General features: G+C 46.7%; 2 protein-coding genes across 14 annotated transcripts in view; one reads left to right on the top strand and one right to left on the bottom strand.

The window, feature by feature from the left end:
- Positions 1 to 697: 697 nt before the first annotated feature.
- LOC143215321 (uncharacterized) overlaps positions 698 to 17665 on the top strand; it is a 31195-nt gene continuing 14227 nt past the window's right edge. For 2 of the 4 annotated variants that reach the window (XM_076437372.1, XM_076437371.1), the window contains exons 1-6: positions 698 to 6079; positions 6388 to 6414; positions 10774 to 10895; positions 10975 to 11214; positions 11354 to 11590; positions 12135 to 12788. In XM_076437372.1, coding sequence (XP_076293487.1) covers positions 4656 to 6079; positions 6388 to 6414; positions 10774 to 10895; positions 10975 to 11214; positions 11354 to 11590; positions 12135 to 12229 — 2145 coding nt within the window. In that variant the 5' untranslated portion in view covers positions 698 to 4655 and the 3' untranslated portion in view covers positions 12230 to 12788. The remainder of the gene's footprint in view (positions 6080 to 6387; positions 6415 to 10773; positions 10896 to 10974; positions 11215 to 11353; positions 11591 to 12134; positions 12789 to 17665) is intronic. The other 2 variants (XM_076437374.1, XM_076437373.1) reach the window with 2 other exon arrangements.
- Positions 15185 to 17665, bottom strand: part of LOC143215325 (NAD kinase) — a 32529-nt gene continuing 30048 nt past the window's right edge. For all 10 annotated transcript variants that reach the window (XM_076437384.1, XM_076437383.1, XM_076437386.1 and 7 more), the window contains one exon: positions 15185 to 17134. In XM_076437384.1, coding sequence (XP_076293499.1) covers positions 16942 to 17134 — 193 coding nt within the window. In that variant the 3' untranslated portion in view covers positions 15185 to 16941. The remainder of the gene's footprint in view (positions 17135 to 17665) is intronic.

Here is a 17665-nt window from a genome sequence, read left to right as displayed (position 1 = left end):
GTCCTTTTTATCGGGGATGATGATCGTCTTCCGAAAGCTCGGCAGCCTGCGTCGAATTTATCTTGACGCTGGACACGCGTCCGAGAAAGGAGCACGACGGAGCACGTGGCACGGAGATGATGATTTTAATACTGGGTCATCGGAATTCGTTCCGTCCGCTGAGAAATCTTCTGTTCGATTCAACCGAGGTCTGATAAGGATCTATTAGTAAACTGCAGAAACTGTAGAAAATAAAATGAATACGAATAATAATCGTTCGACAGGATTTTCCACGATAGCAGGTCGAAGGACAAGTTAAACGATCGAGGTGTGAGGATACCGTGGATCGGGATCGATCGAGTTAAATGCTACAGATTATCCGGACAGGCCGTGTGCCGCCTCGACGAATATTTAAAGCGTCGAGGAACGACGTTCGAGTCGATTACCACAAGGTACGCCGCGTGTTTTCGATTTCGAATTGATCTCGGGACGAGACGAGACGGGACGAGTGCACCTATGCGTGGGTGCGATTGCGCAATACGATCCGAAATTCAAATCTCTGTTCCACGAAGCTGCCGAGTACACGAAGAAGAAGAAGAAGAAGGAGGCGGCCCTCTCTCCTGCCGGATTCCAGGTACGCCTTATCTCGATTGCCGTCTGCCTCCAGGTGGGGGAGGAAGGTACGAGCCATGCAAATTGCACCATTTCCATTTTTTCTCCTCCTTTTCTGTGTCTTCAAGCTCGCCCCCCCCCCTCCCGGCCCCTATTCGTACTCGCTGCGACCACTGTGTTCCTCCCTGTCTTCTCGTTTTTCACCTTTATCCTTCTTCCTTCCGTGGACCTCCTAACGCCTTTTTCTCTCGATTGCTTCCTGTTTTCCAGCGTTTACGGAATTTCGTAAGATTCACGGGACAGAAGAAACGCGATTACAGCGCGTGGGTGGGCTTACCGATGCATATTGTTTTCTCCTGGAAGCGTGTCTGGCTGTTTGACGTCACGAGGATGTAGCGAATGATCGGGATGTCGAGAGAAAGTCATCGAACCTGTCTCTTGACTTGTGGGGATTATGGGACGCGGGGGAAATGTGGGCAGCGGTTGCTCGGTAGGATACTATTTAACGTCATTGTTTACACCGGTGATTATTTTGTAATCTTTGAATGTTCGCGATCCGTAGCTGTTGGTGCAAAATTATTCGAATACATCTATGCGACATCACTGATGTCACATCAGGGATCTGGGATGGGATCCCTGACGAGGGATCCGACAAGGACGAGACGGATTGAGTGTTACGAGAGTGCAAACAACAGTTTGATGGCGAGGCAAGGCCCCGCGCGTTATTTATTTTGGTACGTCTAGACGCCAGATTGTCTGTCCGTACGTCCGAATCGTCGACGGAGGATTCGGAGGTGACGTCAGACCGACGACGACGACGCGATGGGCTGCATCGTCGAGATTCTGCCTGCGGATCAAATCGCGTCCTCTTTCCTCCCTTTCTCTCCTACTCTTTCTCTCCTATCATCCTCGTGTGTCTACCAGTCCTCGTGGCCGGTCGTCTGTATTACTTTCTTCGCTTTGGCTCTTCGCTCTTTCTCTCTCTCGTTGTTCCTTTTCGTTTGACGTTTATTTAAATGCTTGCACGTGTCCAACGCGATACACGATGCGTGTTCCACGGGTCTCCCATGGACGCGATGGTAACGCGCGGGAACACCTCGTGTGTCTGCGTTCCCTCTGATGGAACGAAGTTCACGGTACACCAATACGACCCACGGTGTTTCGAGAATTGTTGAAAGTCGAAAAATCATGTTGCTATTCAAAATTTTCTAGGTCCGACGTTCGAGTTCAATTCAACGCGGAAAACAGTGTACTCGTGTTACGAATAAAAAATATAATCACTGTCAAAAATGTTCTACCCAGCGTCTCAAATTCAAAAGCAAATACTCTGATGAGTTTCTTGAAGAAATCAACCATGTTGATGCGACGTAAACACCCTTATAATGAAAAAATGATAATAATCAACAAGTTGCACGTTTTGGAAAAACGGTCTGAAGATGGTGGAAGGCTAGTTCACCCAATGGAAGAAGCACCATCGGCCACCAGACGAGCCCGGAGCTAGAAGAAGCCGAGCGCTTCCGGTAAATTCAGCCGTGACACATTCCCGTCTGCCGCGAGTGATTTATCTTCGACGGCAGACGCTCGCATGGCCAATGTCTGTCCACCGTTAGACAGCCAGAGGCCTGTGTCTGTGTGCTGTAGACAGGTTCAGTCCCGCCGAATCCTTTAACCCAATTTTCGCGGTGAATCCCGGCCACGATCACCGACGAACCCCGCCCGAAAATGCAGATTCGTTCCCCCCTTAAGCATACCAATTAATTACGCGGCGTCCATTTCGCCGATCTCTTCCTCGTTCGATAGAACAGCGACGCGACGCGACGGTGCGGCATTCGAATGAGGATTCGGGTCGAAAATCGAAAAATGCGTAGATAAAATATCTTCGACACTTAGTTTGCCGTCTAACCGCACACGATGACATTCAAATAAGTAATATCGACAAATTTGCCGCAACATTTGATCTTCAAAAATAATGCGGCACACTGAAAAAGTAAATTCTAGAAATGGGGGATGAATGAGTATCGCAGACAATGGTCTCTTTGTATTGGAAGACCATATTATCTTCGACGATTGTTCGTCCTCGATGAACAAAATGAAGAAAGCGCGTGAAGTCAAAAATCTTCCGAGGGATTTCCCGAAGCGGCGATTTGACATCGGTCGCGCGCATACCTACATATATTTTTGTCTTGCGTTCTCTCCGACGCGTTTCTCTCTTTCGTTCTCCCCCTCTCTCTCTCTCTCTCTTTCTCTTACCGTGACTGTTCGCCTCTTTCCTCGTTCCTGTTCTTCTTTTTGGGCCCGTCGTCGTCGACGTGCGTTGCCACGCATCGTATTTTCACGCACGCACGCGGAGGCTGCATTTATTAAAAGCGATACATTATGATTCAAAGATCATATCTTTCGGTTCGTCTAGACGTCGGAGAGGGAGACACCCTATAAAGTCGTGTGCGGCTGCCCCTGAATCGAGCAGCCGAATACAAGGTGCCTGCTCTGCTCGCTCATTTCTCAAGCCTCCGAACACCTCTACTGGTGCTGCCTTTTCTCTTCTTTTATCCTGATCTCCTACTAACTGCTTCGCAACTCCTACAACTAGCCTAGAAAACCTGTAGAACCCTCTATCTTAAGTGATTCCAGGATCGATCATCACCTGGGACCATTAAAAACAATCCCGAGGAAGAAGAACAGATATACCTGGGCCGTTTGCTACCGGGTGAAACGGCAGCCAGACGCGGTGAAAGGACATCGAAGTCTTCTCAATTGTGAAAGGATCACCGATAAGGATCAGTATGCAGACTGTCACGCGGTCGATAACGATCTTAGAAGGCTGGGCCTGGTGAAGGAGCATACTGCACAGGCTGCTGTCTATCGGCCGGTGCATCGGGTCGAGCAGACAAACAGAGAGAAAGAGAGAGGAAAGTATCGAGCTCAGAGTACCAAAGAGAGAGGAGAGACAGAGGTAAAGAAGGGAAAAAGAAAGTAAATTCTCCGTGCGGTGTCGGGTGAGTAATCGAAGGAATCGCCGAGAGGCCTACGAATCAAGACGAAGAGAAGGTGGTGGTTTAGAGAGGAGGAGGACGGGGAGTAGGAGTAGGAGGTGAAGGAGGAGGTGGAGGTACCGGTGCAACACGTTGAAGAGGTGCACGCGGTGTTGTGTTCGCCGGAAGTGCGAGAGCGAGGCGAAGAAGCGGTGGCAGGAGCGCTCTGTCGCTCGAAAAAGCGAGCAGACGACGGGACGTTCAAAGAGGGAAGAAGAGAAAGACGAAGACGACGACGAAGAAGAGGAAGGACAAGGTGGTGGAGGTCGCGATAAAGCCTCGTGAACCGGGCAAAGAAAAGTCAGTCGTTCACGGGATTTCGGCGAGCGAGGGAAAGGGACACTACCCCGCAGTACCCTTGCGAAAATGAACACTAACTAGAAGAACAACAACGATAACAACAACAAGGTGGTGGAGCAAGAAAAAGTTGGTCGAATTTCGACGAATGAAGGAAAGGGATCGAAGCTAGATCGGAACGAGCGGATCGGAGCGCAAGGGGAATAGAAAGGAGGCTCGAGAACGAGAAGAAGGAAGGAACGAGCGAGGAAGGAAAAAATAAAATCAAAAGGAGCGATCGTAGTAATGCCGCGCGCCGGTCTCCTCTCGCGGGCTCGTGCTTGTCTCGGAATTAGTGAGTAGACGGAATTATGTCTGTGAGCAGGCCGGGACCGCCGCTCAGTTGAGACTTACTGCTCAGCCGGTGCACACGCGTGCCACACGAATCGCTTTCCTGCTCGCGCGTACGCGTATCGCGCCTTCCTGATGCGATTAGGCTAGCCCCGCGGCCACCGCCGACGGATCGCCAGTTTGCTCGCGCCTTGTTCGCGCATCGGATCATTGGGAGATCGTTGAGTGAGATCGCGGAATGATGGGGGACATGGTCCGTCGATGACAGTGACAGTTACTAGAAACATTGCAAACGAAGTCATTGTTATTGCTGAATAGACTCTTGATTTTTTTTCTTTGACAAACCGGGCCAGTGTAGTTTCGGGAGATTCTAGCTATAAACTATATCTGAGAAGTTTGATCACCATGGGGTTCCTTAGGTACCTAGTCCTGTTGCTGATAGTGTCCTTCATAGACAGTGGTCGCTGCCACCATCATCACCACGCGGATGACAAGCGAAGGAAGGACCAGGAGCTCACGAGTAGGCTCATCACCGGGGATGATCGCGAATCTTCTATGAACGTGATCTCCGCGTTAGGTGAGAAGAACCGAAGGAGCCTAACCGGGGAAGATACGAAGGAGAAGCTGCCGTACAGCGACCGTAGGCTGGAGAAGATGCTGGAGAAGGCGATCCTGAAGATCATCACCGGCGATCTAAGCGCCGGGGACATGCTGCTCCTGAAGAGTCTGAATTACAGTTTAGAAGAGGTCCTGGCGATCCGCGAGCGGGAGCTCGGAAAAAAGAAGGACGAGGAGCTGAGAAGGAAGGACGCGGCCAGATCCTGGACGAAAGCTTTCTACGGCGAAAGCGGGGAGAAGAGGACTAGATACTGGGAGAGGAATTCCGAGGAGCCGAGGATTGAGGGGAACAAAAAGCACCGACACTCGGACAGGCCCTCGTACAAGGACTTCGACTTCGAGGCGTACAACCGACAGGCGGTCCTCGACTACGAGAACCTGCCGTCGAACCTAGAATTCCAGGCCAAGTCCGAGGCGAGCCTGGACTTCGAGGAAGGGGCGAGCTCGGAAGAGGACGAGGCCGCGCGCCGTGACTTTGACAGGGCGATGGCTCCGCACGTGGTCTTCAAGATCCGATACGACGACTCCGAGTTCGACAGCTCCGGCTCCAACGAGAGCAATCGAAGAAGACATCATCTTCCAAAGCACACCACCTCCAGGACCAACTCTGCCAACTCCTTTCACGCTTCTCCATTTCCAGTGTCTGCCACTGCTGCTGCTCTATTGCCACTTCCTCTGGTCGCTCAGCTAGGCAACAGCATCCAAGATCATCGGTACACGAACAATCCAACTGCCTCTTCAACTACTACTTCGTCCCCTATTTTAAGTAACACCGATTCCACGAAGGAGACCAGTTCCGATGATGCACTGATCCTTGAAGATGCAACGAATGCTCTTGAACAGACTACAGCTTCCAACGATGAGCTGGTTCCTGCCAAGGTTGAGGAGGAACCGGGCAAAAGCAAAAAGGTCAGCGAGTACGAAGGTCTCGAGTGGGTCGAGGACGATGTCTACAGGGTGCTGCCCGAGTTCGTGGACTCCCTCGGCTTCGAAAATAGCGGGGACAACGAGACGTCCGACTATGAGGACGCCAGCCGCGATCTTCGACGCAATTGGACCACAGAGGAGACCGAGAACGACACGTTGGAGTATCAAAACGACACGCCAGACTCCATCAAGCTGTTCATCGCCAACAACAACATCTCCGCCGGCTACATCCCCCTGGCCAACCTCACCAGCTATCAGCAGGTGGCGATAGCGCACCGGAAAGAGTAAGTAGAATTCTGATCCGGGGCCTAATGGTTATTTCGCTGGTCCACGAGCCTCTGATCGTTCCGATAAGAAAATGTCTAGGTCGTCCCATAGGTTGTGTCATTTATCGCACTTCGTGTACGCACGTGTTACAAAAAAATTGATGAGACTCGTGGGATGACCTAACGCGAATCTGTAGCTCCGACAGAATCTCGTGGTCCGATCGTTCTCACACATTCGAGCGTCACTCATGCTGCGTCCCGCTTTCGCAACAGACGGCTTCATTGTTAGATTAGTCTCAACAAAATGTGCTTTTTGTGTCTTTTAGAGGAAAGCTAACCTCAAGCTTCGACAGGTAAGCACCTCGCCCAGTCTCGCCGCAATGATCGCTTTTTGGGTAAGGGACACGGTGTGCAGCATCGAACACGAATTTTCTTTTTTCTTGTCTTCTCCAGGATTTTTCCTGCTTATTCTTTTTATTTTCACGGCGAGCCCCGTGCGGGCCGGCCGCTTTCTTTCTGGCTTCGCTTGCATAATCTAAAAATACATTCTCATCGCAGTTATCTCATTGCTCGTATTGCACGGGCCCGCGGTTTAGCGCGATAACGACCAGACGCTTTTCACTCGTGCTGCTGTGTTGTGTCTGCATGAAAAAGGTAACGCTATTCTTCTTTTCTCTCTCTCTCTCTCTCTCTCTCTCTCTCTCTGCTTTCTTTTGTTTTTTTTTGTTTGAGCTTCTGTTACCTTCATGATCGCGACTCAGAAAAGCTCTCGAACGGTGTTCCAGCCGCGCCACAGGAATACACTTGGACCAGGCGAATCGTTGAACCCCGACACGTAAAAATATCTCGATCGCTTGTAAAAATACCGTGACGAAACCGAGACCCGACCAGATTCCGCGGCTCCCGCTGACCAACGATTCTGCCGAGTGATTTTGCGCCCTAAACCCTTCCCCTTCTGCTCTAAAAACGCCTAAGTACGAAAATAAACGAACGGAGTAGTCCTCCGTATAACGCGATCGAAAAAGCTGTTCAAAAAGCCCGTACCATTACCGCCACGTGAGATACACTCCCGTCCATAAGTCACTTATTCAAATTTGGATGCAGACGATTTTTTCTAACGTAGAGAACATGTAAATCAAATCTGACCAAAATATCCTACACGTTCTAATTTTTTAAATTTAAGTGGGACATTTATTTTCCAATTTCGCTTCTAGAGCTGCCCATGATCATCCTACAATTTCTCAATCTTTTTTCCAACATTTACCCAAATATATATATTTAATTTTGCATTGAAATATTATATCGTATAATAGCTACATCTAATCAAATCAGACTGAAAATGTCGAAAGTTTGACATGACATGGTTGGAACGGGGGTTGCAAGAAGGTGTTCGTAAGCCTCGTAGGAGGACAGAGTCCAGCCAGGAAGGACACGCGGTGGAAATTCCGCGACGGACCCTCAGCTATGTTTTTAAATCGCCCTCCTCCTCGCGCGGCCCTCTCTTCGCGCGGGTGCGAAGGCGTTTCTTTTATTTTATTAAGTCTAGACGCGTAAATGCATTCGTGTCGGCACTGGCGTAGCCTGGCCGGAGAGAGAGAGAGAGAGTTCTCCTCTCCTCTCCGCTGCGGTGTGCCCATCGTCGGTTTCTCGGTCGGCGTGCAGAGCACCGGGGATCCACGACGATCTACAAGCGACAGATAGGCGGAGAACCAAGTTTTTCAATCGGTCCGACATTTTCCAGTGTCTCGACGAACTTCAAACGAACCGGGACAAAGAAGGGGCTGGCGATGAGGTTACACGTGTAATGGGGGCCCATTAACCCTCGCACGATCCTTGGAAATAGCGCCGCTAAGTGTCCTTCCATAGCGTTCATCCGTTTCTGTATCAGACTCCAATTTCATCATTTGTTTCTTTTTATTGAACTCAGATCAGCCATAAATTCGTTTACTATTCAGGCACTTCATTAATCAATACGTACATTTTTTAAAAGTACTCACAGTTCGTTTTCCAAACTCGGTAATTAGAAAAATCAATTTTGAATTAACAATCTTGCTGTGTTCAAGTGTTGTATGAGGTATCGTATCAATTTCATATCTACAAAATTAAAAGACCATATAGAATGGAATTATTCTAGCGAAGAAATGTTTAATTTTCGAGTTAGAGTAGCTCCGAGTACAGAGGGTTAGTCTCACGTAAAGCTTGCAGAGGGTGTCGCGACTGCAGCGCGCCAAAGGGTCGAATGGCGAGTTGAAAATGATTTTGCTCGGTTATGGTTCCGAGAGTAGAGTTGAGCACCCCCGTAATCACCGGGTGTCTAGTCAGATTGCAGTCAGGACTGCTCTCTTACGAGGTTATGTAACACATTTCAATTTAATGCGCTGACCTTGTCTATGCGTCTCTCTTCCTATGCGAACGGAGAGGGCACGCAACCGACGAAGAGAGAGGAGGAAGTTTTCGCGCAGTGGCTCTCCCCCACCTTACCACCAGAGGATGCAACATGCATTTTTCGGTGGTCGCCCATCGGTGTGACTTCACTTGAACGTCGGGGTGCGGTATGCCTGCAGTTTTTCGCTGATCCCTCGAACATTCTCTACCCGCCGGTATTTCTGATCTCTATCGGGAGCTAAAACCCTCCGTTCCCCCCCGTGGACTCACTTTTTCCTCGAGACAATTATAGGAACCGTGAATCACGGAATCGCTTTTCTATTTTCAGTTTCCCTGCTGTTCGCCGAATTCTGACGCTCGAGCCACTCGATTCGACATTTCTCGACAATGTTGCGTTTGCTACCGACTTTAGCCGACCTCTTTGACCCTGGAGTCACTCCATCATGCCGAAAGATCTGTTTCGTAATTGTGGACCTCGGTGAAAACTGCAAATTCAATTTTTACTAGAAATTTACTCGCTGATCTTTTATATATTTTCATGCATTGCGAGTTGACACTGAACAGCTGTTAGAGTAAAGATATTCAGCAAGGTGTATTTGAAATAGTCTTACGATTAGATGGACCCTTTTATTCGTTCTTACAGTTCACAGGAGTTGAAGCGCCTAATTACAACAGTCATAGTCAGTGAATAGGTCTGTAAATCTTGCTAGAACATGGACGAAACGTTTAGCTAGAGAAATTGTTATCGGGACTGTTTGGGAAAGGGGGATTTGGTGGTTGGCCAGAAAGGCAGCGAGAGGTGGTGTCGGCGTCGATCAGCCGATTTTCTCGATACGGTACCCGGCAAGGATCACTGGCTTCATTCTCATGATGCAACGGCCTCCAGACACCCGAGTCCTTCCCTTTCCCAGACGGCAGACAGACGTGACACGTACGCAACGAGACGGTGTAGAATGCGTGACTTGGACGCAGCTAGATTAACGAGCATGTCTAGAATCGTATACAAGCCGCGGTTGTGGTGGTAGCGAGAGAGAGATTTCGTGGGGAGATTTCGTCAGCGAAGGTGGCCAGGTCTGGCTGTTTCTCGCCTGGCCTGTGCCTGTGCCAGGTTCCTGGAAGGAAAGGAATGAGACAGGCCAGCAGCAACAGCAGCACCAACGGGAGAGATAGGGTCACCGAAATTCCTCCACGTTCACCTTCGCGTTCACCGATCTCTTTCTCTTTCTCGACCGTCCTCTACCTCCAACTCCTCGGCCAGCCTATACCATCCTCCTAGACATCCTGTCTGTCTGGCCGTCGTCTCGTTCCCTGGAAAAAAAGCGACTTTTGTTTCTCGGCCAAGCGACGAGGTCGTTGACGCGCCATTGGCTGCGCTCAAATCTCTTCGTGTGGGCGTACAACGCAGCCACAATCCTTGCCTGTGACGTAGGGCAACGACGACGCTCCACCTTTTTTTCCTTCTCTACCTCCTCCTCCTCCTCCACCTCCTCCTCCCTCTCCCCCACCTACCTTCCCGCAACCCCCCTCGGTTCGGTTAACGACTCACAGACGTCATTATGCAATCCCGTAATCTCACCTGATCCGCCGCTCGCTTGAAAAGCCGACGAGTTTATGGCGTGCGTCCGACGAGATAAATGTTGCTAGCAGTTTAGGGGATTCCCGTGGGTTCTGATACCTTGTACTCGTTTTCCTGGTACTTGAAGGGCTGGGGAACGATGTCCCTTTGAGGGCTCAGTCGTTTAGCACAATGATCCTGTTGCCTTAGAATTATCGACGGGAATGGTATCGCTACGAACTAGAAAACTGTTTCATTGATAAGAGAACATCCCTTGTATTCATTTTCCTGGATTCGAAAACTGCCTCATTGATAAGAGAAGATGTCTGAACGGCCGAGTCGTCGGGAAAGACTTGAGACGCGACGGCGAAGTGTTAATGCTTCTCGAGTAGATAGATAGATTAGATGATCGTTACACCAATGCCCTCGCCGTCTAGCCAACGTCTAGAACGGATAATAAATATCTCTGACCCATACCGTGGAGTCTATAGGTCACTGACCATCGTCCAATGGCCTGGCTCATCACCCGGAAGAACTTACATGCAACGCGAGGTGAAAATTTCCACGGCGCGATCGAAAAACCAAAGCTCGACCCTCTCCGCTTTTTAACACGGAATGCTTTTGTTCGTGCATTCGCATCGATCTGCTTCGACATTTGAACGTTTGCTGGTTTTGTTGAACGACGATACTCGGTCATTGCCGTGGGTTTTTCAGTTTTTCTTTTTTCCTGCTGTTTGGCGGTGTTTCTAACGATGTTCTTTCGTCTGTGCAGCCAAGGCGAGAAGGCCATCGAGGACATTAAGTCGAGGGTCTTGGCACTCACTGGAAGGTTGAATAATAGTGGGAGCACGAATCAGGTGCAGCGACAGAGGTTGACCATGTTTTCGCCTAGCTGTGAGTTGGATTGATCCTGTCGATTACGTTTAGTCGAATGGTTGAAGAGTTACATTGAAAATTTGATCCTTTCCACTAGGTCAAGTACCAAGGAACACGGATCAAGATGCCTGGGCAGATCCGTTCACCATGAACATGCACTTCCAGCTGAACCTAACGTCCAGCGATCACGTGGTTGCTGCAAAATTGAGGATCTTCAAACTAGCGCAAGAGAACCTGACTTCGTCGACTGGAGGCACTTTCGAAGAGGACGAAGAAGACGAGAAGAAGATCAGAATATCTGTCTACTACTACACGAAATCCCTGAAGAAGCATCGTTGTAAGTTTCCGATAAACTGTTTGTGACGACGACACTATCGAACTATTGATTTTAAAGTGGTTATTTTATTGAACAGAAGTTCATTTACGTTGGAGTCACATATTTGAGCCTTTACTAAGTAAATTTGTTTTCTTTTCAGCGAAGAAACGTCTAATGGACTCGGTAGTGACGCCGTTAACGGCGGAAGGCACTCATCTAGCCTTGGATGTGAGACAAAGCCTGAGATTTTGGAGAATGAACTCGCGAAATCCTCACGGGAGTGGTAGTAACCATGGGTTGGTAGTCCTCGTAGAGGATCAAGATGGCCGACCATTAAAACCAGCCCTCTACATCCAAGAACCATCCTGCACGGATCAGACCACGGATCAGAAGGCATGTGAGTGTGTGCGCTAACAATACTAACTCCGATCTGGAATGTTTGCTTGTGCATTTCTGAGTGATATTTAACACCGTGTGCCGTAACACACTCGGATGGACATAGTTGATCCAGAAACGCGACGATCGATCTCTCGTACCCATCGATCGCAATTGTTTGTGTGGGCAATGCTGCACGGTTTTAACGTTTTTCGTTTGAACACCTATCTTTGACGATCCTATCGAGACCTGGTAGCTCGTTCTTTAAAGTTTAGAAGAAATTCCTGCCACTTCAAGGTTGTCTAACACTTTGAATGAAACGCTCCTTGGTCTCGTAACGGATAGAACTAGTGTTGTATAAAGCTCGAGTCTTCGAAGCTCCAGAGCTCAGTCTTAAAGACTTCTTCTAAATCTTCTTCTATAGAAACTTAGTCTTTAAGACTGAGCTCTGAAGCTTCGAAGACTCGAGCTTTATACAACACTAGATAGAACACGTTTGCAAGCATTTCTTTCCCTGAAATACCGAACAACCATACTAAAAACAACGATTTCTTTTCTTGTTACAGACCAGCGCGTACCTGCACTTTTCCTCCGAGCCTGTGCTCGTTATGTTCGTATCGTGAACGGTGAAACAGTGACGTACGTGAATTGTAGGCACTAAAACGTTCACGGAACGGTGAAAAGGGACGATCGTTAACAACGTAATTTATTCGAATCTGAGAAGACGAAGAAGAAGTAGCGGTGGAAGAATCACACCGGAGACTGCTTTCTCTAATCATCGTTTTTCAAAAGGTGCCTATTTCCCGCGTCGAATCGGGGGAAAATCTGGTACTAATCTGGACCGTGAAAACCCTAGATACATTTTTCGCGCGTCGAACGATTAAATTTTTTCTACATGATCGTCGAGAGAACGATTAACAAATTTTCTATCGTTGTTCTAGTTATATAGATAAGTCTATCGTTGTAAAAGCAAGGACAATTTCTCTCCTCTGTTTACATGTGAAAACCCGGTTGCGTCCTCTAGGGACATTTCTCGAGGCGTTCGACGCCGGCGCGCCATTTTGAACTGGTTTGAACCGGTCGAGTGGTAAACGGTAAACAGTAAACAGTGGTCGTTCGTCCTGTCAAGAGGTCCTTTCCCGGACGAGTCCTTCGCAGAATAGACTGTCTTTCGAATTGTCGTAGCTTGAACAAAGGAATCGCGTTATTTAAGTGAATAGGTAAGTTCGTAGTTTGTTGTTGATTATACTTATCCGGTATAATGTGTGCGCTCAGTGGAGACGGGCAGGTTAGAACCGGTTCGCGCGTCGCTTTCTTCCGGCTAACATTTCGCGTTAAATGTTAAACGATTTAACAATGTAAATATATCAGCGTAGGCGGATTAAGTTGATTAGATTATGTTCGTTGACCTCCATGCACACGCGCGTGTGCACTGGAGGTGCCCATGACTGATGTAACCAAATGTCAATCCTTAGAGGTAGATATTTATGTTATACTTATTAATTAACACGTTCGCACCGAGTCTTTTCCGATGCAGGTACAGTTTCCACGACTTCGTCGGCTGAGGTATGTTTGTAGCGAAAGGTTACAAGGTACGAAGCGTCTGTTACGGTTAGATCGCATGAAATCCGCAGTCTAATTACGTCTGAGGAATTGAACTGTTTAGAACAGTTTGCATATTTATTTCGAGAGAAACGCGAAGGATCTAGAAATTTGTACACGCGTCATCAGGTGCGAATGCATCGAGTAGGCTGCCCTTAAGGCTCTTTAGCTTAGATTATGGGCGAGCCCTGACAATAGGGATCCCTGTCAGGGAACCATTGTCGTCTGCGGACTGTGGGCGTTCTTGCCCAGTTAGTTCTGTGTGTGAATTTACGCAACATCGATGTTGAATAAAATGTTATTTACTATATTAAGAAGTCACTGATGTAGTAAAATAGATTACCAAGCGAAAGATGATTGGAAAGTAGATAAAATATTTATGTATTCGGTCGTTCCAAGTTGTGCAAACTTCCTTTCTTCGATGTATCCTTTCGTATGTTCGCGTTACTCTTGGAATGATCTAGTACCAAGCAATTCTTGCAGAATTGCTCGCAACGCTGAGACAAGAAGCTACAATAATGACTGATATTCAAGATAGAAGTTAAATCTTCTGCTAAGCGCACTTGCGATTAATTATACACATAGTGCGGAACATAAAGAAGAGCCGAGTCATTTTTTTCACTGCAACGAACTGTATCGACTATTCATTAGAATCTCATTTTTCACTCTATTACGTCTGAATAATTTAAACTTCATTATTTAACGATTTCGTCTTAGAAATACATACATACATGTAATTACGACTGCACAACTCAGTTGCATCATTGAATAATCCACCAGCCCAATCATCATCGAATAACTAAACAATAAAAATATGAAATAACGAAGAGCTTCTCTCTTCGTGCATTATTTCACACATAGTTCATCAGTTTTTTTCACCGAAGAAACATACGGTACTTACAGTCGGTGTACAAAGTATTTGTACACATTAAAAAAACGAATTACTTTTCCAAAATTGGACCCAACAGCTTGAGTTTTTTTGAGACATTAGAAGGGTTAGTTTACTAGCTAATGTGTAAATAATTTTTTTTAAAAATTGTTATTGGTCGCAATTGTGAAGGAAATAGTAAGGGTCACGATTTTTAAATTTTTTATCTGTATCTGTAATGAAAATTTAGAAAGCGCCTCTGGTAGGTCTAAGTCAGTTATATACTTGTACAAAGTTTCATCGAAATCGATCAAGGATGTTACGAAATATAATTGATTCAAAATAGCAAAAATCGTAAGAATCTGCGATTTAAATGAATCGCAAACCGTAAATTCAAAGATTTTTACATCTTACAATGCCTATAGCTTTTTTATCCGTCAGCTAATTCCAATGAAACTTTGTAAATATATATAACTTACTTAGGTTTACAAAATACATGTATTGAATTTTCATTACAGGCACAGATAAAAAATTTAAAAATCGTGGTCTTTACTGTTCCCTTCGTAATTGCGACCAATAATAATTACAAACAAAAATTATTTACACATTAGCTAGTAAAATAACCCTTCTCCGAAATTTATTCGTTTTTAAAAGATGTACGAATACTTTGTACACCGACTGTATTATTACGCGAACGTTCTATAAAACCACGGGAAACGATGTTTCCTCTCCACGATAATGCATTAAACCTGACCTCTGTCGCTTTCAAATTGTGCGGCGCATTTACGATGAACGCGTACTTCCCCGATCGAAACAATCGTATTCCGCGTGCACGGTTCTGTAAACAAGTTTTTCGTATCGTAAAATAACGTCTACAGAGTTCACAATAGGTGTTTACGACATAGCATTGTTCGGCAGCATCGAAACTTCGTAATCCTCAAATTACTGCGCCAAATTACCGCGTCCGACTGATTTGTTTTTTTTGCGACGTCGGTGCAAAAACTATTTTAATGAGATCCGCGTTCAACATGCATTAGACTTTAAGAGGTACATTGTTCAGGCGTTCTAGCTATTTCACCGCAGCAACACGGGAGAACTTCTCAACATCTCCAAATCGTATTCACGTGGACATCGACAGAGAGACAGTTCTGTATAAAAAAGATTTTATTAAAAATTTTCATTTATAGGACAGTATATTGAAAATTTACAACAGGATGATCCACGGTTAGACCATGTTCGTTGTCGAAACGTAAGAGCTACCGAACAACGATTGATAGTTGATAATAGTCAGCTAATAATAGTTGATGATCCTTGTGTGCATTGCCAATAATCAGGCTGTCGCTCGTAGACACGGAATTTGCGTGTACAAATTCGCGTTGAACCGTCGGCATAAAAATGCATCGAGTAACATACAATAAATAAGTAATGAGACCGTGCGGCTTTTGGAACGTTTTTCCTGTGTTGCTTCCCGTTTTGTATAACGTTCGAGGTGTCTGCCATTGAAATCGCTCGTTCAAAGTACAGAGGCAGTACGATATTGTCTTCTTCTTTTCTCACAGAAATGAGAATTTTCACCGAACAATAAAGAAACAAACTGAAAAGAAACAAAGAAAAACGATCTCTCCGTACAAAGGAGGAAACAGATTGCAGAGTTTGGCTCAGTAAAGATTCGACGAGACTTTTTGCCCAGAAGGATCCGCGATGAACCTCTACGATCAGAAATGGAACACAGTGAATGGAACAACTTCGAGTATTATAGTTCACTCTAATCGTTCGATCGCTTTAATCGTGCTTGCCTTTTCCCGACGCAGCGAGTTCGTCGACGGCCTTCCTCGAAATCCGCGAGAAACAGGAACGTGCTCTGAAATTCGCGCGGCTTCGCGAAAACTCCGCTATTGCGCCCGGACAATAAACACTTTCTCGCTCTTCCCGCGCTATCTATTTAAATCGGGTGTGTCGATCCCAAGATCGGATCATAAGTACAATCGTGGTCTACGCGAGGCACCGGTTGCGACGCGTTTTTCCGCAATTAAAACGATTCAATCTCACACGGCTGCGCGTCCTCGTTAGCGTCGTGCACGCTCTTCAACCACATTTTAATCGTTCCGATTGTCCCATCGATCGGTTGAAATCGCGAGCGATTTCGTTTGCACGATTAACTTCGCGTCTGTTAGAAAGTGCATTGAATTTTGTTATAATATGTACAGAGGGCTCGATCAAACCGAATTGTTTATAGTTAGACGATTTTGCCGCGATCTCGACGGTGCTCGACGGGACAACTCTTCCTGTGGACGCCTCAAAGTCTGCAGGAAATTTTCGTAATTAGCGAATTGGTAATTTGAACCCTTTGCACTCGAAGCTGTTTTAACTGAAAAGTGAAACACTTCTTTCGATTTCGAATATTTCCATTCCCTATGATTTTTTTAAGATCTTATGTATATGAAATTGGTATAAATACCTCATACAATACTTAAATAACTTGAATAACGGTACAGCAATTTTTAGTGGCGCCTCAGAGTCGCCATTCGAGTGCTAAGAATTAACTTTCCTTCCAGTTGGAGGTTCAGATAGCAAAAAGTTACGTCTGAACACATTTCTGGCGTTTCGCAGCTTAGAAATTTGCGTGCTGCGTCGAGGGCCATATAGCCACGCCCAGCCAGAGTAGGCCACGCCTATTCTTGAAGTTTGGCCCCCGAGAGCTCGTTACCCATGCTATCGAAACGTGGAGGCGTGAACAGGGAACGTTTAAATGGAGGTTCGAGCATTTGTGCACGATGACTCGAGGCTAATCGCCCGTAGAAACGTGCAAGTTCGTGTGACGAAACGTCGAGCCTTTCGGTAGGCTCTGCACCGACATTTTGGAGGTTCGGTTGTGGTTGAGCGTGGTGACTCGTCTGCCTGGCCTAGCTGTCGCGATCCAGCGAGTCCAGAGTGTCGTTGCTGGACGAATGGGTCAGATCGCTCAGCTCGTCCAGGTGTTTCTGTTTTTTTCGAACGTTCCAGTGAAGACACTCCGCCAGCGAGTCGAACCAGTCGGTGATCTGATCCGCTGCGCAGATGCTCGGCACCGGGTATATGGATGTGGTCACCCTCAGGCTGGAAACAAAGACACAGTTGGGAAACAAGCTAGAGAGAACGTTAGCAATAACGATTGAACAGAAATGGAGCGAATGGATCGCGAGCAGTTGGTCTGATTGAGTAGAAATGAGGTTTAACAGCTGGCCAGCAGATAGAATTGAATGTTAAACAGTAATAGAGAATAAATAATCGAGCAGGTGTTACCGCCGGGGCTTCGAGCGGCTCCGAAACTGTTATACGAACGGTTCGGAAGAACCTTCATTCTGAATCTGAGGAACTGGAACTTTCCTTTGACTACCATGTCAAAAATTTAACAAAAATCGATTCTAGAACCATTTAGTGACCGATTCTAGCCCTTTGCACTCGGAGAGCTATTTCAACTCGAGTGCTAAGAGTTAGAACCGAAAAATTAACAATTACGGAATCAATACGAATAATATTTGCTCAGCACAAAGCTTCTCCAGAACCGCAATCGAACGGTATAACAATTTCCAAGCCCCGAACACAACGGAGACGTACGATCGACAGGGAAAAAGAGAGACCCGACAG

The sequence above is a fragment of the Lasioglossum baleicum genome, chromosome 13, assembly GCF_051020765.1.
Source record: "Lasioglossum baleicum chromosome 13, iyLasBale1, whole genome shotgun sequence".
Taxonomy (NCBI): Eukaryota; Metazoa; Arthropoda; class Insecta; order Hymenoptera; family Halictidae; genus Lasioglossum; species Lasioglossum baleicum.
Note: the sequence above shows the minus strand (reverse complement) of the source record. Positions and strands in the feature narration are given on the sequence as shown.